Here is a 25,010-nt window from a genome sequence, read left to right on the forward strand (position 1 = left end):
GAATGTGAGGAGGAGTGTAGAGGATAGGCTCTGTGGCCATTGTGCGGTCAGTGTGGGAATGTGAGGAGGAGTGTAGAGGATAGGCTCTGTGGGCATTGTGCAGTCTGGGAGTGTGAGAAGGAGTGTAGAGGATAGGCTCTGGGCATTGTGCAGTCAGCGTGGGAATGTGAGGAGGAGTGTAGAGGATAGACTCTGTGGGCATTGTGCAGTCAGTGTGGGAATGTGAGGAGGAGTGTAGAGGATAAGCTCTGTGGGCATAGTGCAGTCAGCATGGGAATGTGAGGAGGAGTGTAGAGGATAGGCTCTGTGGGCATAGTGCAGTCAGTGTGGAAAAGTGAGGAGTGTAGAGGATAGGCTCTGTGGGCATTGTGCAGTCAGTATGGGAATGTGAGGAGGAGTGTAGAGGATAGGCTCTGTGGGCATAGTGCAGTCAGCGTGGGAATGTGAGGAGTGTAGAGGATAGGCTCTGTGGGCATTGTGCAGTCAGCATGGAAATGTGAGGAGGAGTGTAGAGGATAGGCTCTGTGGGCATTGTGCAATCAGTGTGGGAATGTGAGGAGTGTAGAGGATAGGCTCTGTGGGCATTGTGCGGTCAGTGTGGGAATGTGAGGAGGAGTGTAGAGGATAGGCTCTGTGGGCATTGTGCAGTCAGCATGGGAATGTGAGGAGGAGTGTAGAGGATAGACTCTGTGGGCATTGTGCAATCAGTGTGGGAATGTGAGGAGTGTAGAGGATAGGCTCTGTGGGCATTGTGCAGTCAGCATGGGAATGTGAGGAGGAGTGTAGAGGATAGGCTCTGTGGGCATTGTGCAGTCAGCGTGGGGATGTGAGGAGTGTAGAGGATAGGCTCTGTGGGCATTGTGCAGTCAGTGAGGGAATGTGAGGAGGGGTGTAGAGGATAGGCTCTGTGGGCATTGTGCGGTCAGCGTGGGAATGTGAGGAGGAGTGTAGAGGATAGGCTCTGTGGGCATTGTGCAGTCAGCGTGGGAATGTGAGGAGGAGTGTAGAGGATAGGCTCTGTGAGCATTGTGCGGTCAGCGTGGGAATGTGAGGAGTGTAGAGGATAGACTCTGTGGGCATTGTGCAGTCAGCGAGGGAATGTGAGGAGGAGTGTAGAGGATAGGCTCTGTGGGCATAGTGCAGTCAGTGTGGAAAAGTGAGGAGGAGTGTAGAGGATAGGCTCTGTGGGCATTGTGCAGTCAGCGTGGGAATGTGAGGAGGAGTGTAGAGGATAGGCTCTGTGGGCATTGTGCAGTCAGCGTGGGAATGTGAGGAGGAGTGTAGAGGATAGGCTCTGTGGGCATTGTGCGGTCAGTGTGGGAATGTGAGGAGGAGTGTACAGGATAGGCTCTGTGGGCATTGTGCAGTCAGCGTGGGAATGTGAGGAGGAGTGTAGAGGATAGGCTCTGTGGGCATTGTGCGGTCAGTGTGGGAATGTGAGGAGGAGTGTAGAGGATAGGCTCTGTGGGCATTGTGCAGTCAGTGTGGGAGTGTGAGAAGGAGTGTAGAGGATAGGCTCTGGGCATTGTGCAGTCAGCGTGGGAATGTGAGGAGGAGTGTAGAGGATAGACTCTGTGGGCATTGTGCAGTCAGTGTGGGAATGTAAGGAGGAGTGTAGAGGATAAGCTCTGTGGGCATAGTGCAGTCAGCATGGGAATGTGAGGAGGAGTGTAGAGGATAGGCTCTGTGGGCATAGTGCAGTCAGTGTGGAAAAGTGAGGAGTGTAGAGGATAGGCTCTGTGGGCATTGTGCAGTCAGCATGGGAATGTGAGGAGGAGTGTAGAGGATAGGCTCTGTGGGCATAGTGCAGTCAGCGTGGGAATGTGAGGAGTGTAGAGGATAGGCTCTGTGGGCATTGTGCAGTCAGCATGGGAATGTGAGGAGGAGTGTAGAGGATAGGCTCTGTGGGCATTGTGCAGTCAGTGTGGAAAAGTGAGGAGTGTAGAGGATAGGCTCTGTGGGCATTGTGCGGTCAGTGTGGGAATGTGAGGAGGAGTGTAGAGGATAGGCTCTGTGGGCATTGTGCAGTCAGCATGGGAATGTGAGGAGTGTAGAGGATAGGCTCTGTGGGCATTGTGCGGTCAGTGTGGGAATGTGAGGAGAAGTGTAGAGGATAGGCTCTGTGGGCATTGTGCAGTCAGCGTGGGGATGTGAGGAGTGTAGAGGATAAGCTCTGTGGGCATTGTGCAGTCAGTGAGGGAATGTGAGGAGGGGTGTAGAGGATAGGCTCTGTGGGCATTGTGCGGTCAGCGTGGGAATGTGAGGAGGAGTGTAAAGGATAGGCTCTGAGGGCATTGTGCGGTCAGTGTGGGAATGTGAGGAGTAGTGTAGTGGATAGGCTCTGTGGGCATTGTGCAGTCAGCGTGGGAATGTGAGGAGGAGTGTAGAGGATAGGCTCTGTGGGCATTGTGCGGTCAGCGTGGGAATGTGAGGAGTGTAGAGGATAGACTCTGTGGGCATTGTGCAGTCAGCGAGGGAATGTGAGGAGGAGTGTAGAGGATAGGCTCTGTGGGCATTGTGCAGTCAGCGTGGGAATGTGAGGAGGAGTGTAGAGGATAGGCTCTGTGGGCATAGTGCAGTCAGTGTGGAAAAGTGAGGAGGAGTGTAGAGGATAGGCTCTGTGGCCGTTGTGCAGTCAGCGTGGGAATATGAGGAGGAGTGTAGAGGATAGGCTCTGTGGGCATAGTGCAGTCAGCGTGGGAATGTGAGGAGGAGTGTAGACGATAGGCTCTGTGGGCATTGTGCAGTCAGCATGGGAATGTGAGGAGGAGTGTAGAGGATAGGCTCTGTGGCCATTATGCGGTCAGTGTGGGAATGTGAGGAGGAGTGTAGAGGATAGGCTCTGTGGGCATTGTGCAGTCAGTGTGGGAGTGTGAGAAGGAGTGTAGAGGATAGGCTCTGGGCATTGTGCAGTCAGCGTGGGAATGTGAGGAGGAGTGTAGAGGATAGACTCTGTGGGCATAGTGCAGTCAGCGTGGGAATGTGAGGAGGAGTGTATAGGATAGGCTCTGTGGGCATTGTGCAGTCAGTGTGGGAGTGTGAGAAGGAGTGTAGAGGATAGACTCTGTGGGCATTGTGCAGTCAGTGTGGGAATGTGAGGAGGACTGTAGAGGATAGACTCTGTGGGCATAGTGCAGTCAGCGTGGGAATGTGAGGAGGAGTGTAGAGGATAAGCTCTGTGGGCATAGTGCAGTCAGCATGGGAATTTGAGGAGGAGTGTAGAGGATAGGCTCTGTGTGCATAGTGCAGTCAGTGTGGAAAAGTGAGGAGGAGTGTAGAGAATAGGCTCTGTGGGCATTGTGCAGTCAGTGTGGTAATGTGAGGAGTGTAGAGGATAGGCTCTGTGGGCATTGTGCAGTCAGCGTGGGAATGTGAGGAGTGTAGAGGATAGACTCTGTGGGCATAGTGCAGTCAGTGAGGGAATGTGAGGAGGAGTGTAGAGGATAGGCTCTGTGGGCATTGTGCAGTCAGTGAGGGAATGTGAGGAGGGGTGTAGAGGATAGGCTCTGTGGGCATTGTGCGGTCAGCGTGGGAATGTGAGGAGTGTAGAGGATAGGCTATGTGGGCATTTTGCTGTCAGCGTGGGAATGTGAGGAGGAGTGTAGAGGATAGGCTCTGTGGGCATTGTACAGTCAGCGTGGGAATGTGAGGAGGAGTGTAGAGGATAGACTCTGTGGGCATAGTGCAGTCAGCGTGGGAATGTGAGGAGGAGTGTAGAGGATAAGCTCTGTGGGCATAGTGCAGTCAGCATGGGAATTTGAGGAGGAGTGTAGAGGATAGGCTCTGTGTGCATAGTGCAGTCAGTGTGGAAAAGTGAGGAGGAGTGTAGAGGATAGGCTCTGTGGCCGTTGTGCAGTCAGCGTGGGAATGTGAGGAGGAGTGTAGAGGATAGGCTCTGTGGGCATAGTGCAGTCAGCGTGGGAATGTGAGGAGGAGTGTAGAGGATAGGCTCTGTGGGCATTGTGCAGTCAGCATGGGAATGTGAGGAGGAGTGTAGAGGATAGGCTCTGTGGGCATTGTGCAGTCAGTGTGGTAATGTGAGGAGTGTAGAGGATAGGCTCTGTGGGCATTGTGCAGTCAGCGTGGGAATGTGAGGAGTGTAGAGGATAGGCTCTGTGGGCATTGTGCAGTCAGTGAGGGAATGTGAGGAGGGGTGTAGAGGATAGACTCTGTGGGCATTGTGCGGTCAGCGTGGGAATGTGAGGAGGAGTGTAGAGGATAGGCTCTGTGGGCATTGTGCAGTCAGCGTGGGAATGTGAGGAGGAGTGTAGAGGATAGGCTCTGTGAGCATTGTGCAGTCAGTGTGGGAATGTGAGGAGGAGTGTAGATGATAGGCTCTGTGGGCATTGTGCAGTCAGTGTGGGAATGTGAGGAAGCGGGTAGAGGATAGGCTCTGTGGGCATTGTGCAGTCAGTGTGGGAATGTGAGGAGGAGTGTAGAGGATAGGCTCTGTGGGCATTGTGCAGTCAGTGTGGGAATGTGAGGAGGGGTGTAGAGGATAGGCTCTGTGTGCATTGTGCAGTCAGTGTGGGAATGTGAGGAGTGTAGAGGATAGGCTCTGTGGGCATTGTGCGGTCAGCGTGGGAATGTGAGGAGTGTAGAGGATAGACTCTGTGGGCATTGTGCAGTCAGTGAGGGAATGTGAGGAGGAGTGTAAAGGATAGGCTCTGTGGGCATAGTGCAGTCAGTGTGGGAATGTGAGGAGGAGTGTAGAGGATAGGCTCTGTGGGCATAGTGCAGTCAGCGTGGGAATGTGAGGAGGAGTGTAGAGGATAGGCTCTGTGAGCATTGTTAGTCAGTGTGGGAATGTGAGGAAGCGTGTAGAGGATAGGCTCTGTGGGCATTGTGCAGTCAGTGTGGGAATGTGAGGCGGAGTGTAGAGGATAGGCTCTGTGGGCATTGTGCAGTCAGCGTGGGAATGTGAGGAGGAGTGTAGAGGATAGGCTCTGTGGGCATTGTGCAGTCAGCGTGGGAATGTGAGGAGGAGTATGGAGGATAGGCTCTGTGGGCATTGTGCAGTCAGTGTGGGAATGTGAGGAGGAGTGTAGAGGATAGGCTCTGTGTGCATTGTGCAGTCAGTGTGGGAATGTGAGGAGGAGTGTAGAGGATAGGCTCTGTGGGCATTGTGCAGTCAGTGTGGGAATGTGAGGAGGGGTGTAGAGGATAGGCTCTGTGTGCATTGTGCAGTCAGTGTGGGAATGTGAGGAGTGTAGAAGATAGGCTCTGTGGGCATTGTGCGGTCAGTGTGGGAATGTGAGGAGTGTAGAGGATAGACTCTGTGGGCATTGTGCAGTCTGTGAGGGAATGTGAGGAGGAGTGTAAAGGATAGGCTCTGTGGGCATAGTGCAGTCAGTGTGGGAATGTGAGGAGGAGTGTAGAGGATAGGCTCTGTGGGCATAGTGCAGTCAGCGTGGGAATGTGAGGAAGCGTGTAGAGGATAGGCTCTGTGGGCATTGTGCAGTCAGTGTGGAAATGTGAGGAGTGTAGAGGATAGGCTCTGTGGGCATTGTGCAGTCAGTGTGGGAATGTGAGGCGGAGTGTAGAGGATAGGCTCTGTGGGCATTGTGCAGTCAGCGTGGGAATGTGAGGAGGAGTGTAGAGGATAGGCTCTGTGGGCATTGTGCAGTCAGTGTGGGAATGTGAGGAGGGGTGTAGAGGATAGGCTCTGTGGGCATTGTGCAGTCAGTGTGGGAATGTGAGGCGGAGTGTAGAGGATAGGCTCTGTGGGCATTGTGCAGTCAGTGTGGGAATGTGAGGAGGGGTGTAGAGGATAGGCTCTGTGTGCATTGTGCAGTCAGTGTGGGAATGTGAGGCGGAGTGTAGAGGATAGGCTCTGTGGCCATTGTGCAGTCAGTGTGGGAATGTGAGGAGGGGTGTAGAGGATAGGCTCTGTGGGCATTGTGCAGTCAGTGTGGGAATGTGAGGAGGAGTGTAGAGGATAGGCTCTGTGGGCATTGTGCAGTCAGTGTGGGAATGTGAGGAGGAGTGTAGAGGATAGGCTCTGTGGGCATTGTGCAGTCAGTGTGGGAATGTGAGGAGGGGTGTAGAGGATAGGCTCTGTGTGCATTGTGCAGTCAGTGTGGGAATGTGAGGAGTGTAGAGGATAGGCTCTGTGGGCATTGTGCGGTCAGCGTGGGAATGTGAGGAGTGTAGAGGATTGACTCTGTGGGCATTGTTAGTCAGTGTGTGAATGTGAGGAAGCGTGTAGAGGATAGGCTCTGTGGGCATTGTGCAGTCAGTGTGGGAATGTGAGGAGGAGTGTAGAGGATAGGCTCTGTGGGCATTGTGCAATCAGCGTGGGAATGTGAGGAGGAGTGTAGAGGATAGGCTCTGTGGGCATTGTGCAGTCAGCGTGGGAATGTGAGGAGGAGTATAGAGGATAGGCTCTGTGGGCATTGTGCAGTCAGTGTGGGAATGTGAGGAGGAGTGTAGAGGATAGGCTCTGTGTGCATTGTACAGTCAGTGTGGGAATGTGAGGAGGAGTGTAGAGGATAGGCTCTGTGGGCATAGTGCAGACAGTGAGGGAATGTGAGGAGGAGTGTAGTGGATAGGCTCTGTGAGCATTGTGCGGTCAGTGTGGGAATGTGAGGAGGAGTGTAGAGGATAGGCTCTGTGGCCGTTGTGCAGTCAGCGTGGGAATGTGAGGAGGAGTATAGAGGATAGGCTCTGTGGGCATTGTGCAGTCAGTGAGGGAATGTGAGGAGGAGTGTAGAGGATAGGCTCTGTGGGCATAGTGCAGTCAGTGTGGGAATGTGAGGAGGAGTATGGAGGATAGGCTCTGTGAGCATTGTGCAGTCAGCGTGGGAATGTGAGGAGGAGTGTAGAGGATAGGCTCTGTGTGCATTGTGCAGTCAGTGTGGGAATGTGAGGAGGAGTGTAGAGGATAGGCTCTGTGGGCATTGTGCAGTCAGTGTGGGAATGTGAGGAGGGGTGTAGAGGATAGGCTCTGTGTGCAATGTGCAGTCAGTGTGGGAATGTGAGGAGTGTAGAGGATAGGCTCTGTGGGCATTGTGCGGTCAGCGTGGGAATGTGAGGAGTGTAGAGGATTGACTCTGTGGGCATTGTTAGTCAGTGTGGGAATGTGAGGAGGAGTGTAGAGGATAGGCTCTGTGTGCATTGTACAGTCAGTGTGGGAATGTGAGGCGGAGTGTAGAGGATAGGCTCTGTGGGCATTGTGCAGTCAGCGTGGGAATGTGAGGAGGAGTGTAGAGAATAGGCTCTGTGGGCATTGTGCAGTCAGCGTGGGAATGTGAGGAGGAGTATAGAGGATAGGCTCTGTGGGCATTGTGCAGTCGGTGTGGGAATGTGAGGAGGAGTGTAGAGGATAGGCTCTGTGTGCATTGTACAGTCAGTGTGGGAATGTGAGGCGGAGTGTAGAGGCTAGGCTCTGTGGGCATTGTGCAGTCAGTGTGGGAATGTGAGGAGGGGTGTAGAGGATAGGCTCTGTGGGCATTGTGCAGTCAGTGTGGGAATGTGAGGAGTGTAGAGGATAGGCTCAGTGGGCATTGTGCAGTCAGTGTGGGAATGTGAGGAGGAGTGTAGAGGATAGGCTCTGTGGGCATAGTGCAGACAGTGAGGGAATGTGAGGAGGAGTGTAGAGGATAGGCTCTGTGGGCATAGTGCAGACAGTGAGGGAATGTGAGGAGGAGTGTAGAGGATAGGCTCTGTGAGCATTGTGCGGTCAGTGTGGGAATGTGAGGAGGAGTGTAGAGGATAGGCTCTGTGAGCATTGTGCAGTCAGTGTGGGAATGTGAGGAGGAGTGTAGAGGATAGGCTCTGTGGGCATTGTGCAGTCAGCGTGTGAATGTGAGGAGTGTAGAGCATAATAAGTTGTGTTGTGTAGTTGTGTATGCTCAGGCCATTATCAATGCTGTAGTATTTCTGACCCTATCAGGAGAGCAGCTGTATACTCATAGCAGTAGTATAAACATAGCTTATCTCTGGAGATAAGCAGGATGACCTCACAGTCTGGGCTGAACAATGGCGCCTTCCCTCCATCAGACAGACAGCCTCACACTTCAGAGGAGCTGATCTGGATGGTACACACGCCGATTTTTTTAAAACGACGGGTCGTCAGATCCGCCTGCAGGGCGGTCGTTCTGAGGACAGTTTGCGTGTGAGTACAGGCCGTCGTCAGGCTGATAAGGCTGGTTTTGACTGATCCGCCGAGCGATAGCGGGCAGATTATAATTGTATGCTGTATCTCTGAGGGGAGTGGCTCGAGGTACGTACACACCTGTGATAGATATTGCCCAATCTCCTTGGGCGACACTGCTGGGTAGGGCTGTGTAAACACGTTCTCTATGTAGGGAGGTGGAGGGACGACAATCTGGCGCGCACCGCGTGGCGTCATGTAAATTGGCTTTCGCTACGGTGAGATGATTTGCCAGTCAGATTTAGTGGTCTTGGGCTGCCATACACACTCTTCATTATCGGCTGAGGCGGTTGTTATGTATTTATCTACTTATATATGTGGGTTTTTTTTCTGAGTTAGTATGACTGACGGCTCCTGTCCTCTTTAAAAGAAACCTAAAGTACCTGAAAAAAGTTTCACTTACCTGAGGCTCCTGCCAGCCCCCTGCAGCTGCCCTGTGCCCGCGCCGTCACAGAACAATCCTCCGATCCCTCGCTGCACCTCAGCCCCCTGCAGCCTCCCTGTGCCCACGCCGTCACAGAACAATCCTCCGATCCCTCGCTGCACCTCAGCCCCCTGCAGCCGCCCTGTGCCCACGGCGTCACAGAACAATCCTCCGATCCCTCGCTGCACCTCAGCCCCCTGCAGCCGCCCTGTGCCCGCGCCGTCACAGAACAATCCTCCGATCCCTCGCTGCACCTCAGCCCCCTGCAGCCGCCCTGTGCCCACGCCGTCACAGAACAATCCTCCGATCCCTCGCTGCACCTCAGCCCCCTGCAGCCGCCCTGTGCCCACGCCGTCACAGAACAATCCTCCGATCCCTCGCTGCACCCCAGCCCCCTGCAGCCGCCCTGTGCCTGCGCCGTCACAGAACAATCCTCCGATCCCTCACTGCACCTCAGCCCCCTGCATCCGCGCCGTCACGGAACAATCCTCCGATCCCTCACTGCGCCTCAGCCCCCTGCAGCCGCCCTGTGCCTGCGCCGTCACAGAACAATCCTCCGATCCCTCGCTGCACCTCGGCCCCCTGCAGCCGCCCTGTGCCTGCGCCGTCACAGAACAATCCTCTGATCCCTCGCTGCACCTCAGCCCCCTGCAGCCTCCCTGTGCCCACGCCGTCACGGAACAATCCTCCGATCCCTCGCTGCACCTCAGCCCCCTGCAGCCGCCCTGTGCCTGCGCCGTCACAGAACAATCCTCTGAACCCTCGCTGCACCTCAGCCCCCTGCAGCCTCCCTGTTCCCACGCCGCCACGGAACAATCCTCCGATCCCTCGCTGCACCTCTCTCCCCTGCAGCCGCCCTGTGCCTGCGCCGTCACGGAACAATCCTCCGATCCCTCACTGCACCTCAGCCCCTTGCAGCCTCCCTGTGCCCACGCCATCACGGAACAATCCTCCGATCCCTCACTGCACCTCAGCCCCTTGCAGCCGCCCTGTGCCTGCGTCGTCACAGAACAATCCTCTGATCCCTCGCTGCACCTCAGCCCCCTGCAGCCTCCCTGTGCCCACGCCGTCACGGAACAACCCTCCGATCCCTCACTGCACCTCTCTCCCCTGCAGCCGCCCTGTGCCTGCGCCATCACGGAACAATCCTCCGATCCCTCACTGCACCTCAGCCCCTTGCAGCCGCCCTGTGCCTGCGCCATCACGGAACAATCCTCCGAACCCTCACTGCACCTTAGCCCCCTGCAGCCGCCCTGTGCCCGCGCCGTCACGGAACAATCCTCCGATTCCTCACTGCACCTCAGCCCCCTGCAGCCGCCCTGTACCTGCGCCGTCACAGAACATTCCTCCGATCCCTCACTGCACCTCTGCCCCCTGTACCTACGCCGTCACGGAACAATCCTCCGATCCCTCACTGCACCTCAGCCCCCTGCAGCCGCCCTGTACCCGCGCCGTCACAGAACAATCCTCCGATCCCTCACTGCACCTCTCTCCCCTGCAGCCGCCCTGTGCCTGTGCCGTCACAGAACAATCCTCCGATCCCTCACTGCACCTCAGCCCCCTGCAGCCTCCCTGTGCCCGCGCCGTTACGGAACAATCCTCCGATCCCTCACTGCACCTCAGCCGCCCTGTGCCCGCGCCGTCACAGAACAATCCTCCGATCCCTCGCTGCACCTCAGCCCCCTGCAGCCGCCCTGTGCCTGCGCCTTCACGGAACAATCCTCCGATTCCTCACTGCACCTCAGCCCCCTGCAGCCGCCCTGTGCCTCCGCCATCACGGAACAATCCTCCGATCCCTCACTGCACCTCAGCCCCCTGCAGCCGCCCTGTGCCTGCGCCATCACGGAACAATCCTCCGATCCCTCACTGCACCTCAGCCGCCCTGTGCCCGCGCCGTCACGGAACAATCCTCCGATCCCTCACTGCACATCAGCCCCCTGCAGCCGCCCTGTGCCCGCGCCGTCACTGAACAATCCTCCGATTTCTCACTGCACCTCAGCCCCCTGCAGCCGCCCTGTGCCTGCGCCATCACTGAACAATCCTCCGATCCCTCACTGCACCTCAGCCGCCCTGTGCCCGCGCCGTCACGGAACAATCCTCCGATCCCTCACTGCACATCAGCCCCCTGCAGCCGCCCTGTGCCCGCGCCGTCACTGAACAATCCTCCGATCCCTCACTGCACCTCAGCCGCCCTGTGCCCGCGCCGTCACGGAACAATCCTTCGATCCCTCACTGCACCTCAGCCCCCTGCTGCTGCCCTGTGCCCGCACCGTCACTGAACAATCCTCCGATCCCTCACTGCACCTCAGCCCCCTGCAGTCGCCCTGTGCCCACGCCGTCACGGAACAATCCTCCGATCCCTCACTGCACCCCAGCCCCCTGCAACCGCCCTGTGCCCGCGCCGTCACGGAACAATCCTCCAATCCCTCACTGCACCTCAGCCCCCTGCAGCCGCCCTGTGCCCGCGCCGTCACAGAACAATCCTCCGATCCCTCGCTGCACCTCAGCCCCCTGCAGCCTCCCTGTGCCCGCGCCGTCACGGAACAATCCTCCGATCCCTCACTGCACCCCAGCCCCCTGCAGCTGCCCTGTGCCCGCGCCGTCACTGAACAATCCTCCGATCCCTCACTGCACCTCTGCCCCCTGCAACCGCCCTGTGCCCGCGCCGTCACAGAACAATCCTCCGATCCCTCACTGCACCCCAGCCCCCTGCAGCTGCCCTGTGCCCGCGCCGTCACAGAACAATCCTCCGATCCCTCACTGCACCCCAGCCCCCTGCAGCTGCCCTGTGCCCGCGCCGTCACAGAACAATCCTCCGATCCCTCACTGCACCCCAGCCCCCTGCAGCTGCCCTGTGCCCGCGCCGTCACTGAACAATCCTCCGATCCCTCACTGCACCTCAGCCCCCTGCAGTCGCCCTGTGCCCGCGCCGTCACGGAACAATCCTCCGATCCCTCACTGCACCTCAGCCCCCTGCAACCGCCCTGTGCCCGCGCCGTCATGGAACAATCCTCCGATCCCTCACTGCACCTCAGCCCCCTGCAGCCGCCCTGTGCCCACGCCGTCACGGAACAACCCTCCGATCCTTCACTGCACCTCTTTCCCCTGCAGCCGCCCTGCGCCTGCGCCGTCACGGAACAATCCTCCGATCCCTCACTGCATCTCAGCCCCCTGCAACCGCCCTGTGCCCGCGCCGTCACGGAACAATCCTCCGGTCCCTCACTGCACCTCTGCCCCCTGCAGCCGCCCTGTGCCCGCGCTGTCACGGAAAACAATCCGCTGATCCCTCACTGCACCTCAGTTTCGCTTTCTGCAGTCACCGTCCACTGCGCCTGTGTGTCCCTGGCCGCGTGTGTGTGTGTATATGTATGTATACATATGTATGTGTGTAAGTATATAAGCATTCACCATTCACCACTGTGTCCTGACATGACCCTCACGATGTTGCTGCAGAAGCATGTAATTTATATAGAAGTATTCCCCAGCCCCCACTGTGTCCTGATATGATTCAGGGGATGCTGCTGTGGAAGCATGTGGTTTATATAGAAGTATTTCCCAGCCACCACTGTGTCCTGATATGACCCAGATGAGGCTTCTGTAGAAGCATGTGGTTTATATATATAAGCATTCCCCAGTCACCACTGTGTGCTCATATGACCCAGGCGATGGTGCTTTAGAACCATATAGTTTTTAACCACTTTATCCACGAGTCAGTAGATATACGTCTTGTAGCAGAAGCAGTGCTGTGCAGGATTGGGCGTGCTCCTGTGCACATTTCTGGCACTATCTGATGCAGCACTAATTGGTGAAGGGGAATATATGTTTCCCGAGCTAACGAGATTGATTTTTACTATTAAAAACACTTTTATTTTCTCATTTCATAGTGAAAAATACACTCTGTAGCATTATTTCAGAATCAAATATCTCCACCATAAATTGTGACCGGAACATAATCTAAGTTTTGTGATAAGCAGTAAGAATAGCCAAACAAAATGTGTGTTTTTTATCTATAGTAACACTTTTTATTTTTAAAGTGGAATTGGTAAAACTGAAAAATACATGTTCTATTTTTTTCTTTGTTTTCCCATTAAAATTCATAGAAAACAAAATTGTTTGAGGGGAAAAAATGGCATACAATGAAAGCCTAGTTTGTCTTGAAAAAAAAACAATATATATTTAATTTCTGTGTCCTAAGTAGGGATACAGTTATTTCTGAATAAATAAGAACATAGCTAAACTGTCAATACCGCTCTGGTCCATAAGTGGGAAAAAAGGTCTGGATGCGAAGTGAATATATAAGTTTTCCCCAGCCACCACTGTGTCGTGATATAACCCAGGTGATGCTGCTATTGAAGCATGTACTTTATATAGAAGCATTCCCCAGCCACCGTTGTGTCGTGATATGATCCAGGCAATGTTGCTCTAGAAGCATGTGGTTTTTATAGAAGCATTCCTCAGCCACCGCTGTGTCCTGATATGACCCAGGCAATCCTGCTATAGATGCATGTGGTTTATATAGAAGCATTCCCCAGCCACCACTGTGCCCTGATATGACCCAGGCGATTCTTCTCTAGAAGCATGTGGTTTATATATAAAAGCATTCTCCAGCCACCACTGTGCCCTGATATGACCCAGGCGATTCTTCTCTAGAAGCATGTGGTTTATATATAAAAGCATTCCCCAGCCACCGCTGTGTCCTGATATGACCCAGGCAATGCTTCTATAGTAGCATGTGGTTTATATTGAAGCATTCCCCAGGCACCGCTGTGTCCTGATGTGACCCAGACAGTGCTTCTGTAGAAGCATGTGGTTTATATATAAGTATTCTCCATTCACCACTGTGTCGTGAAATGACCCAAGTGATGCTGCCATAGAAACATGCGGTTTATATAGAAGTATTCTCCAGCCACCACTGTGTCCTGATATGACCCAGGCAATCCTGCTATAGATGCATGTGGTTTATATATATAAGTATTCCTCAGCCGCCACTCCTGATATGACCCAGGCGATGCTGCTCTAGAAGCATGTGGTTTATATATAAGTATTCCCCAGCCACCGCTGTGTCCTGATATGACCCAGGCGATGCTGCTGTAGAAGCATGTGGGTTATATAGAAGCATTCCCCAGCCACCACTGTGCCCTGATATGACCCAGGCGATTCTTCTCTAGAAGCATGTGGTTTATATATAAAAGCATTCTCCAGCCACCACTGTGCCCTGATATGACCCAGGCGATTCTTCTCTAGAAGCATGTGGTTTATATATAAAAGCATTCCCCAGCCACCGCTGTGTCCTGATATGACCCAGGCAATGCTTCTATAGTAGCATGTGGTTTATATTGAAGCATTCCCCAGGCACCGCTGTGTCCTGATGTGACCCAGACAGTGCTTCTGTAGAAGCATGTGGTTTATATATAAGTATTCTCCATTCACCACTGTGTCGTGAAATGACCCAAGTGATGCTGCCATAGAAACATGCGGTTTATATAGAAGTATTCTCCAGCCACCACTGTGTCCTGATATGACCCAGGCAATCCTGCTATAGATGCATGTGGTTTATATATATAAGTATTCCTCAGCCGCCACTCCTGATATGACCCAGGCGATGCTGCTGTAGAAGCATGTGGTTTATATATAAGTATTCCCCAGCCACCGCTGTGTCCTGATATGACCCAGGCGATGCTGCTGTAGAAGCATGTGGGTTATATAGAAGCATTCTCCAGCCACCACTGTATCCGGATATGACCCAAGCGATGCTGCTGTAGAAGCATGTGGGTTATATAGAAGCATTCCCCAACCACCACTGTATCCTGATATGACCCAGGCGATGCTGCTGTAGAAGCATGTGGATTATATAGAAACATTCCCCAGCCACCACTGTGTCCTGATATGACCCAGGCAATGCTTCTATAGTAGCATGTGGTTTATATTGAAGCATTCCCCAGGCACCGCTGTGTCCTGATGTGACCCAGACAGTGCTTCTGTAGAAGCATGTGGTTTATATATAAGTATTCTCCATTCACCACTGTGTCGTGAAATGACCCAAGTGATGCTGCCATAGAAACATGCGGTTTATATAGAAGTATTCTCCAGCCACCACTGTGTCCTGATATGACCCAGGCAATCCTGCTATAGATGCATGTGGTTTATATATATAAGTATTCCTCAGCCGCCACTCCTGATATGACCCAGGCGATGCTGCTGTAGAAGCATGTGGGTTATATAGAAGCATTCCTCAGCCACCACTGTCTCCTGATATGACCCAGGCGATGCTGCTGTAAAAGAATGTGGGTTATATATGTACATGGTAGCTTGGCTGCATGTGGTGGAGAGGCACAAGAGTTCCTCTGTGAGAGATTATTTCTCTATCATGAACCATCTCTGGTCTCTGTTCTGAGTGCCGATTTATCATAGTGACCAATCACAGCCCTCACACTTGGGGCCAGTCTATGATGGCTGAGCTGCTCCTGGTAAATGGCCATTATGTGGGGGTTCCTCAGATGATTGACTTTGTCACTAATGTTCTCTCTGATAGCTGAGCTGCTCCTGGTAAATGGCTGTTATGTGGGGGTTCCTCAGATGATTGACTTTGTCACTAATGTTCTCTCTGATAGCTGATCTCTTCCTGGTAAATGGCCGTTATGTGGGGGTTCCTCAGATGATTGACTTTGTCACTAATGTTCTCTCTGATAGCTGATCTCTTCCTGGTAAATGGCTGTTATGTGGGGGTTCCTCAGATGATTGACTTTGTCACTAATGTTCTCTCTGATAGCTGAGCTGCTCCTGGTAAATGGCCGTTATGTGGGGGTTCCTCAGATGATTGACTTTGTCACTAATGTTCTCTCTGATAGCTGATCTCTTCCTGGTAAATGGCTGTTATGTGGGGGTTCCTCAGATGATTGACTTTGTCACTAATGTTCTCTCTGATAGCTGAGCTGCTCCTGGTAAATGGCTGTTATGTGGGGGTTCCTCAGATGATTGACTTTGTCACTATTGTTCTCTATGATAGCTGATCTGCTCCTGGTAAATGGCCGTTATGTGGGGGTTCCTCAGATGATTGACTTTGTCACTAATGTTCTCTCTGATAGCTGATCTCTTCCTGGTAAATGGCTGTTATGTGGGGGTTCCTCAGATGATTGACTTTGTCACTAATGTTCTCTATGATAGCTGAGCTGCTCCTGGTAAATGGCCGTTATGTGGGGGTTCCTCAGATGATTGACTTTGTCACTATTGTCCTCTCTTTCAGCAGTTCATACCGGTCCAGCGAGTTCAGGAGAACCTGTCTGTGGTTACAGAGTTTGGAGCCGTAACCAAACCACCTCAGTGTGCTCAGCCTCCCCGGAGAGCAGGCCATTGTCCCAGCAGCAACTTGTTCAACACAAACAGAGTTTCCATGGCAGCCGGGACAGCAGAGAAGCATCTGAGCTCCAGCAGTCAGTGAAATCTCAGCCAGCCAACATGGGGGATCCGGCAACCAGCACTGCGGACAAGAGGCTGCTCTTCATAGAGGACTATGTGCTGAAAACCCTCAAGCTGAAGGCCGATCGCTGGCAGAAATGTATCTCCAGCGAGGACAACAAAGCCATCCTGCACGAGTTCCTGGAAAAAGCCGACAGCCCAGTGCTTGTGGTGGTCCTCAACACCGCCGGACTACTCTGCCCCATGCTAGACTTCCCCAACTCCATCAAGAACAAAGCCGTGTATTTCCTGAAGAAGAGTGGAGTCATCCTGAGCCCAGACTCTATGAAGAGGAGCCTAATCTATGGAGACCTCTCCTACACCCCCCTGGACCACTTATCTGCCCTGGTGGAGGAGGTAAGTCCATTCATGTCACTGGGATCTTTAATATGCTCCCTGGACCAACTCTCTGCCTTGGTGGATCTCTAGTATGTCCCTCTACCATGGTGAAGTACAGTAGTTAGTCTTTAGTATGTCTCCTCAGACCACCTCTCTGCCTTAAAGGAAACCAGAGACGTACAAGGCTAAAGATATGATACTTACCTGGGGCTTCCTAAAGCCACATAAGCACATGTGAGTTCCACCCTGTCCTCCCCATCTGCCGTTCAACCGCGATCAGCCCCAGTAACTGGCTCAGTCGAGTTCAGTCTGGGTCTACTGCGCATGCACAGATGTATAGAAGAGCCGACTTTCTCAACTGAGCCAGTTACTGGGGGTGATCGCGGCTGAACGGCGGACCGGGGGAGGACGCAAATGCTTAGCCTTGTACGTCTCTGGTACACTTAAAAGGGAAGGTCCGAGCTAAAAAAAAACAAAAAAAAAACAAGATCACTACTACTTACCTGGGGCTTCCTCAAGCCCCTGGCAAACTATCTATCCCTCGACACAGCTCCGCTTCCAGACGGTGTCCCGGGGTTCCCTCCGTGACAAAGTCTGCATCTTCTGCGCGGCCGCGCCTCTCGTGATCGCGCTCACATAGCCTGGAGCGTTCTGTGCAGGCGCAGAAGACCTCGGCAATGGAAGGGACCCCGGGCCACCCGCTGGAAGAGGAGCAGCGTCAAGGGACAGATAGGCTGCCGGGGACTGGTGGAAGCCGCCGGTAAGAAGATCTTGTTTTTCTTTTTTAGCTGAAATGTGTCCTTTAGTGGAGGAGAGAGGCGTCACAGAGGAGCTAAGCTTACTGCTAGACATGCATGATTTGTGTACTCTGATGAAGTGGGATATGCCTGCGAAACGCGTTGCACTTGTCTGAGTATGTAAATAAATTGTTTTCGTTGAAAAAATCAACAGTATCTTGTGTCTACCTTGGGGGGTTAAGTCCACCATTGCCTCCTCCTTTTTAAAGTTTTTAGTTATTTTTTTACTACTGGCGCCACTGTACAACTGTACAATAGGTCAGGCAGGACTTGTGTATATATTTATAGGCCAGACATAGGACCCTGAAGCTGGATAACTGGCTAAGGGCAGATTGTAGGCCCAACATGTGTCAGCTGATCCTGTGGTTTTATTGAACTTTAAATTGTATTAAAGAATACCAGCGTTTTTCATCACCCATTGTCTGGTTTGCATGTCTGGTTTGCAGATCCTTCCTTGTTTGCTCTTGAAGCTGGATAGGAGGAGGTTGTTGGAGGAGTGGAGTGGGTGGTCAGGTGTGTATCTGCTGACCAGGTCAGATCTAGGTTGGGCAGGACTTGTGTATGGATTCGTAGGCCAAGCATGTCCCCCTGCACCACACTTCCTGTGTAGAGGAAGTCCAGTGATATGACTTCCTGTAGACAACCCAGGCTGAGGTGTGTCCTACAGATTTATCTGCAAAGATATGGTTCACCTAATTGATCATATGAACAAACCAGAAGAGAATGTCCTCCATTTTCAAAAATGGAGCCACAAGGGGGCACTAGGGGATATGACACCTGCCGGTTGAGGGAAAAGTGTTGAAGCTTTTTGATAAATTTTGGCGAGTTGTTATTAAAGTGAATGTTTACCTATTTAAAAACCAAAAAGTCAGATACTCACTTAAGGAGAGGGAAAGCTCGGTCCTAATGAGCCTTCCCTCTCCTCCCCCGGTCCCGAGCAGGATCCCCCGTAGCAGTATTCGACCAGTTCGGTCAAATACTGCCACTTCCGTAGCCAAAGGGAGCTTTCGGAAGCCTTCGGGAGCACTCGGGCTCCCGAAAACGGGCCGCTCCATACTACGCATGCGCGAGCGCCCTCTATGACACACTCGCGCGTACGTAGTATGGAGCGGCCCGTCTTCGGAAGCCCGAGTGCTCCCGAAGACCTCCGAAGTCCCTGCGGCGGCGGACGCGAACGGGGGAGCCAGCGCAGCACCGAGGGCACCGGGAGAGGAGAGGGAAGGCTCATTAGGACCGAGCCTTCCCTCTCCTTAGGTGAGTATCCGACTTTTTGGTTTTTAAATAGGTAACCACTGGCTTTAAAGTGAACCTAAAGCCTGATAAAAAAAATTAGATGAACTCACCTGGGGCTTCCCTCAGCCCCCTAGCCGATCGGTGCCCTCGCAGCCCTGCTCCGATGGTCCAGGACCCGCCGGCGACGACTTCCGGTTTCGCCGTCACTGGCCGACAGGCATGGGAACGCGAGTGATTGTTCGCGTTCCCAGCCTGTATATCGCCCCCTATGCTGCTATTGCGGGTCCAGAGGCATCGGAGCGGAGCTGCGAGGGCACCGATCGGCTGCAGGGGGCTGAGGGAAGCCCCAGGTGAGTTAATCTCATTTTTTTTATCAGGCTTTAGGTTCACTTTAAGTACAGACCCTTCCCTGTGAGGAGCTGACCCCCTATAGATAAAGTTACTCAAAGCTTCATATGAAGTAGCTATATCAGCCTCACTTATTGTGACCTCCGTACAACCTCTGAGCTCCTCTTACCAGAGGACACACATTGCTGGAAATCTGTCTTCATTCCTCTTCTACTGTTACCTCATTACCATAACAATTCTGAGCCTCATCAGTATTCCATTATAGTAAAAAGCTGCAGGGGTCACCTGTTATTGTTCCAAAAAGACTGGATACACTGATACATCTCCTATATATCAGAGGTTACCTCCTGTCACTGTCCCAGGAGAACAGACCTCACTGTCCCAGCAGAGCAGACGTCAGGGGTTTCCTCCTGTCACTGTCCAAGCAGAACAGACCTCAGGGGCTTCCTCCTGTCACTGTCCCAGCAGAACAGACCTCAGGGGTTTCCTCCTGTCACTGTCCCAGCAGAACAGACGTCAGGGGTGTCCTCCTGTCACTGTCCCAGCAGAACAGACCTCAGGGGCGACCTCCTGTCACTGTCCCAGCAGAACAGACCTCACTGTCCCAGCAGAACAGACCTCAGGGGTGACCTCCTGTCACTGTCCCAGCAGAACAGACCTCAGGGGTGACCTCCTATCACTGTCCCAGCAGAACAGACCTCAGGGGTGACCTCCTATCACTGTCCCAGCAGAACAGACCTCAGGGGTGACCTCCTGTCACTGTCCCAGCAGAACAGACCTCAGGGGTGACCTCCTGTCACTGTCCCAGCAGAACAGACCTCAGGGGTGACCTCCTGTCACTGTCCCAGCAGAACAGACCTCAGGGGTTTCCTCCTGTCACTGTCCCAGCAGAACAGACCTCAGGGGTGACCTCCTGTCACTGTCCCGGGATACACCTCCAGGATGTACTTCTCACAGATTCTCCCTAACTCCGTCCCCAATCACTGATCAAAGTGCCTGTGACCAATGAGATACTGATGGTCATTGTCGAGAGTGAAAAGTAAAACATACACTCATAACTGTTAACGGTACACAGGAGGAATAAGGGGAGGGGGGCATCTAGTGGCCAAACAGTAATGTTACATATATATATATATATATATATATATATATATATATATATATATATATATATATATATATATATATATATATATATATATATAGTACATCAAATTAAATAAAAATAAATAAAATCCCCTATTAATTAACCCCTTACCTCCCCCACTCTCCCATAGTTACCCAAGTAAAATACTTGTATATAAAAAGTGACGTTTAAAAACAATACGTAAATAGTTACTTTAGGGACTCAACATGTATGTCATTAGGGTATATTACTGTTATTTTTTGCAAATAAGGCCTTGTAATTAGTGACAGACACAAAACTGAAAAATACACCTTTATTTCCAAATAAAATATTGTCGCCATACATTGTACTAGGCACATATTTCAAATGTTGTAATAACCGGGACAAATGGGCAAATAAAATGTGTGGCTTTTATCCATAGTACAGTAGCACATTTTTATTTTAAAACTATAATGGCGAAAAACTGAGAAATAATGAATTTGTTCCATTTTTTTTATTATCATTATTATTCCCGTTAAAATGAATATAGAATAAATGAATTCTAAGCAAAATGTACCACCCGACAAAAGCCTAATTGGTGGTGATAAAATACAATATATAGATCATTTTGTTGTGATTGGTAGTTATAAAGTCATTGGTGAATGAATAGGGGGAAGGGCTGAAAGGTGAAGATTGCTCCGGTCCCAAAGTGGGAAAACCCATCAGTGGTGAACTCGTTAAATGACACAGGTGAAACTCGAAAAATCAGAACATCCTGCAAAAGTCCATTTATTTCAGTACTTCAATGTTAAGGCTAAGTGTGGCTGTGTGTGAAAGGGCCAGTTTTCTGTCAAGTGCATTTTTTCGTGTGTATGTTTCCCCCCTGCAGATGTTTTTCTAGCATTTTGCATGCGTTTTTATGCTTTTGCCTTTCGCATATACAAAGCGCATATGCGTTTTGTATGCGCTTTCCATGCGGTTTTTTACATTGCATTTTATGAAAATCACTAGGAAGCGTTAATACATTACAGAACAGTTTTATTTTTTTTAACCACTTCATGACAAAGGACGTATCTATACGTCCATTGTATTTGTGGCCAATGCACCACCAGTTTGTTACTAAATGTGGCACATGTGGTATAGTTTTAACCATGACAAGTTGTAGAATACATTTTGATGTGTCTTACAGCTTGGACCCCCATCATATAAAAAACTCAATCAAAACATAAAAATTCATTTTCAAAATGATGATCAAACTTGTAGTTGAAATTTGTAAGAAAACTACTAGAGACACATGCGGTAACATTTTAACCAGGATAAGTAGTAGAATACAGTTTAGACAGTTTTAGGGTTGAGGCCTAAGTCTTGTGTATTCTTTTTAGTCACAAACTGAATCAAAAGCAATTCCATTTTCGCATATTCTGTACCAAAATAAAAGACTTGTAAAATGATAAAGTTACAGAATATAAAAGAAAAAAAAAATATTGTTCCCTTAGGAACCTGGCTTTTTAAATATGTATGCCATGAGGGTATATTACTATTATTTTTGCAAATAAGGTCTTGTAATCATCAATAGTGTATAATGAGAAAGAAAAAAAAATAAAAGAACAGAAAAAGACACCTTTCTTTCAAAATACAATAATGTCACCATACATTGTGCTAGGAACAAAAAAATAAATGTTTTAATAACCAGGATGAATAAGCAAATACAATTTTGTGGGTTTAACTTCTAGTTAGCTCTGTTTATTGTAAAGCTATACTGAATGTAAATGGAGAAATAGTGTTTTTTTTTAAATTTTTTCCCTTATTTTCCCCTTAAAATGCAAAGAAAATAAGGTAATTACTAAACAAAATTATCACATGCTAAAAGCCTAATTTGTCCTGAAAAAAACAATCTATAGATCATTTAGGTGTGATTAGTTGTAATAAAGTTATTGGTGAATGAATAGGAGCAGCGCTGATATGTGAAAGTTGCTCTCGTCCTGAAGTGGTTAATAAAAATGCATGGAAAACGCAATATATTGCCTTACCATTGACTTTCATTATGTGCGTTTTTGATGTGTTTTTGAAAATTGTGCAACAAAACCAGCGTTTTTAAAAAAACTTTTGTTTCAAGACGCAAATGCGGTTTTTTATGCGGCTCATTGACTTCCATTAGCGGCAAAAACGCAGCGTTTTCTGCAACGCTAACGTTCCTGCTAAGTGTGTTCCTAGCCAAAAGGTGAAACTAATACACGAAGTAGGAGCCCTTTGCAGGTGTTTGGGATGAATTAGCTGATTAGAGTCGGACACTTTTTGAGCCGAGAATATGGAACATTTCCACAATATTCTAATGGGCTGAGATGAGGGCCGGGCTGAGGCAGAGGCAAGAGAGGCTCCAGCCTATAGGGCACAGTGTAGGAGGGGGTGCAGGGCGGGCAGAGGCAAGAGAGGCTCCAGCCTCAGGGCGCAGTGTAGGAGGGGGGTGCAGGGCAGGCAGAGGAAAGAGAGGCTCCAGCCTCAGGGCACAGTGTAGGAGGGGGGTGCAGGGCGGGCAGAGGCAAGAGAGGCTCCAGCCTCAGGGCACAGTGTAGGAGAGGGTGCAGGGCGGGCAGAGGCGGGAGAGGCTTCAGCCTCAGGGCGCAGTGTAGGAGAGGGTGCAGGGCAGGCAGAGGCGAGAGAGGCTCCAGCCTCAGGGCGCAGTGTAGGAGGGGGGTGCAGGGCGGGCAGAGGCAAGAGAGGCTCCAGCCTCAGGGCGCAGTGTAGGAGGGGGTGCAGGGCGGGCAGAGGCGGGAGAGGCTTCAGCCTCAGGGCGCAGTGTAGGAGAGGGTGCAGGGCAGGCAGAGGCGAGACAGGCTCCAGCCTCAGGGCACAGTGTAGGAGGGGGTGCAGGGCGGGCAGAGGCAAGAGAGGCTCCAGCCTCAGGGCACAGTGTAGGAGGGGGTGCAGGGCGGGCAGAGGCAAGAGAGGCTCCAGCCTCAGGGCACAGTGTAGGAGGGGGTGCAGGGCAGGCAGAGGCAAGAGAGGCTCCAGCCTCAGGGCACAGTGTAGGAGGGGGTGCAGGGCGGGCAGAGGCAAGAGAGGCTCCAGCCTCAGGGCACAGTGTAGGAGGGGGTGCAGGGCGGGCAGAGGCAAGAGAGGCTCCAGCCTCAGGGCACAGTGTAGGAGGGGGGTGCAGGGCGGACAGAGGCAAGAGAGGCTCCAGCCTCAGGGCGCAGTGTAGGAGAGGGTGCAGGGCAGGCAGAGGCGAGAGAGGCTCCAGCCTCAGGGCGCAGTGTAGGAGGGGGGCGCACAACTCACTCAGTTATCATTCCACTATTGTGTTTGAAGCAGAGAGAAATAAGAAATGGGATACATGAAAGGACTGCAAGCCAGATAACTAGAGAGTAGGGTGTTGGGGGCCCTTGGCCACCTCTTAGTCTAATAGCAATCAGCGTGTGTCAGCTGGGGTGCGGGGGATGGAGGGGCGCACTTTGGTGTCTCAGCCTTGGGTGCTGGAGGACCTTGTCCCGGCTCTGGCTGAGATTTTGATTTTGGGGTTCTCACAATCTGTAAGCCATAATCATCAAACTTGTAGCAAATAGAGGTTTCAAATATCTCACTTTGCATTTAAAGAGAGTCTGAAGCGAGAATAAATCTCGCTTCAGACCTCATAGATAGCAGGGGCATGTGTGCCCCTGCTAAAACGCTGCTATCCCACGGCTTAACGGGGGTCCCTTCACCCCCAAATCCGCTCCGTACAGCGGGGGAGCGCTTCCTGGTTGGGGCAGGGCTAACCGCTGCAGCCCTGCCCCACGCGCGTCCGTCAGCGTGTATCTCCGCCTCTCCCCCGCCCCTCTCAGTCTTCCTTCACTGAGAGGGGCGGGAGAGAGGCGGCGATGCGCTGCTGACAGACGCGACTGGAGGCAGGGCTGCAGCCGTTAGCCCTGCCTCCAGGAAGCCATAAATCACGACCAAATCTGCGACCAAGTGTTGCCGTGGTCGCTTAGGGGGTGAAGGGACCCCCGGTAAGCCGCGGGATAGCAGCGTTTTAGCAGGGGCACGCATGCCTCTGCTAACTATGAGCTCTGAAGCGAGATTTATTCTCACTTCAGAGTCTCTTTAACGAGCCTATTTCATATATTAGTTTCACCTTTTACGTTGGATTACTGATATCAAGTTACTTTTGCAGGATATTCTGAGTTTTCGAGCTTCACCTGTGGCCCAATAACTGCCCCATAGAGGGGCTTCCAGGACACATGACTCATAATAGGAGGGGGCTTGTGCTTAGGCCCCAGTGCAGACACAGTAGGATGGCGGGGGGATTGTGCTGAGGCCCCGGTGCAGCCACAGTAGGATGGCGGGGGGATTGTGCTGAGGCCCCGGTGCAGCCATAGTAGGATGGTGGAGGGCTTGTGCTGAGGCCCCAGTGCAGCCATAGTAGGATGGTGGAGGGCTTGTGCTGAGGCCCCAGTGCAGACACAGAAGGATGGTGGGGGGGATTGTGCTGAGGCCCCGGTGCAGCCATAGTAGGATGGTGGAGGGCTTGTGCTGAGGCCCCGGTGCAGCCATAGTAGGATGGTGGAGGGCTTGTGCTGAGGCCCCAGTGCAGACACAGAAGGATGGTGGGGGGGATTGTGCTGAGGCCCCGGTGCAGCCACAGAAGGATGGTGGGGGAGCTTGTGCTTAGGCCCCAGTGCAGACACAGAAGGATGGTGGGGGAGCTTGTGCTTAGGCCCCAGTGCAGACACAGAAGGATGGTGGGGGAGCTTGTGCTTAGGCCCCAGTGCAGACACAGAAGGATGGTGGGGGAGCTTGTGCTTAGGCCCCAGTGCAGACACAGAAGGATGGTGGGGGAGCTTGTGCTGAGGCCCCGGTGCAGCCACAGTAGGATGGTGGGGGAGCTTGTGCTGAGGCCCCGGTGCAGCCACAGTAGGATGGCGGGGGGCTTGTGCTGAGGCCCCGGTGCAGCCACAGTAGGATGGTGGGGGAGCTTGTGCTGAGGCCCCGGTGCAGCCACAGTAGGATGGTGGGGGAGCTTGTGCTGAGGCCCCAGTGCAGCCACAGTAGGATGGTGGGGGAGCTTGTGCTGAGGCCCCGGTGCAGCCACAGTAGGATGGTGGGGGAGCTTGTGCTGAGGCCCCAGTGCAGCCACAGTAGGATGGTGGGGGGGATTGTGCTGAGGCCCCGGTGCAG

At 52.2% G+C, this 25,010-nt stretch overlaps 1 protein-coding gene across 3 annotated transcripts in view; it reads left to right on the top strand.

Annotated features, from left to right (window-relative positions):
• The window catches only part of DNAH9 (dynein axonemal heavy chain 9), a 328,292-nt gene that overhangs the window by 20,684 nt on the left and 282,598 nt on the right, over window positions 1-25,010 (top strand). For 2 of the 3 annotated variants that reach the window (XM_068264551.1, XM_068264553.1), the window contains exon 2: window positions 15,823-16,391. In XM_068264551.1, the coding sequence (XP_068120652.1) occupies window positions 16,035-16,391 (357 nt within the window). In that variant the 5' untranslated portion in view covers window positions 15,823-16,034. The remainder of the gene's footprint in view (window positions 1-15,822; window positions 16,392-25,010) is intronic. The other variant, XM_068264552.1, reaches the window with a different exon arrangement.

The sequence above is a fragment of the Hyperolius riggenbachi genome, chromosome 12, assembly GCF_040937935.1.
Source record: "Hyperolius riggenbachi isolate aHypRig1 chromosome 12, aHypRig1.pri, whole genome shotgun sequence".
Taxonomy (NCBI): Eukaryota; Metazoa; Chordata; class Amphibia; order Anura; family Hyperoliidae; genus Hyperolius; species Hyperolius riggenbachi.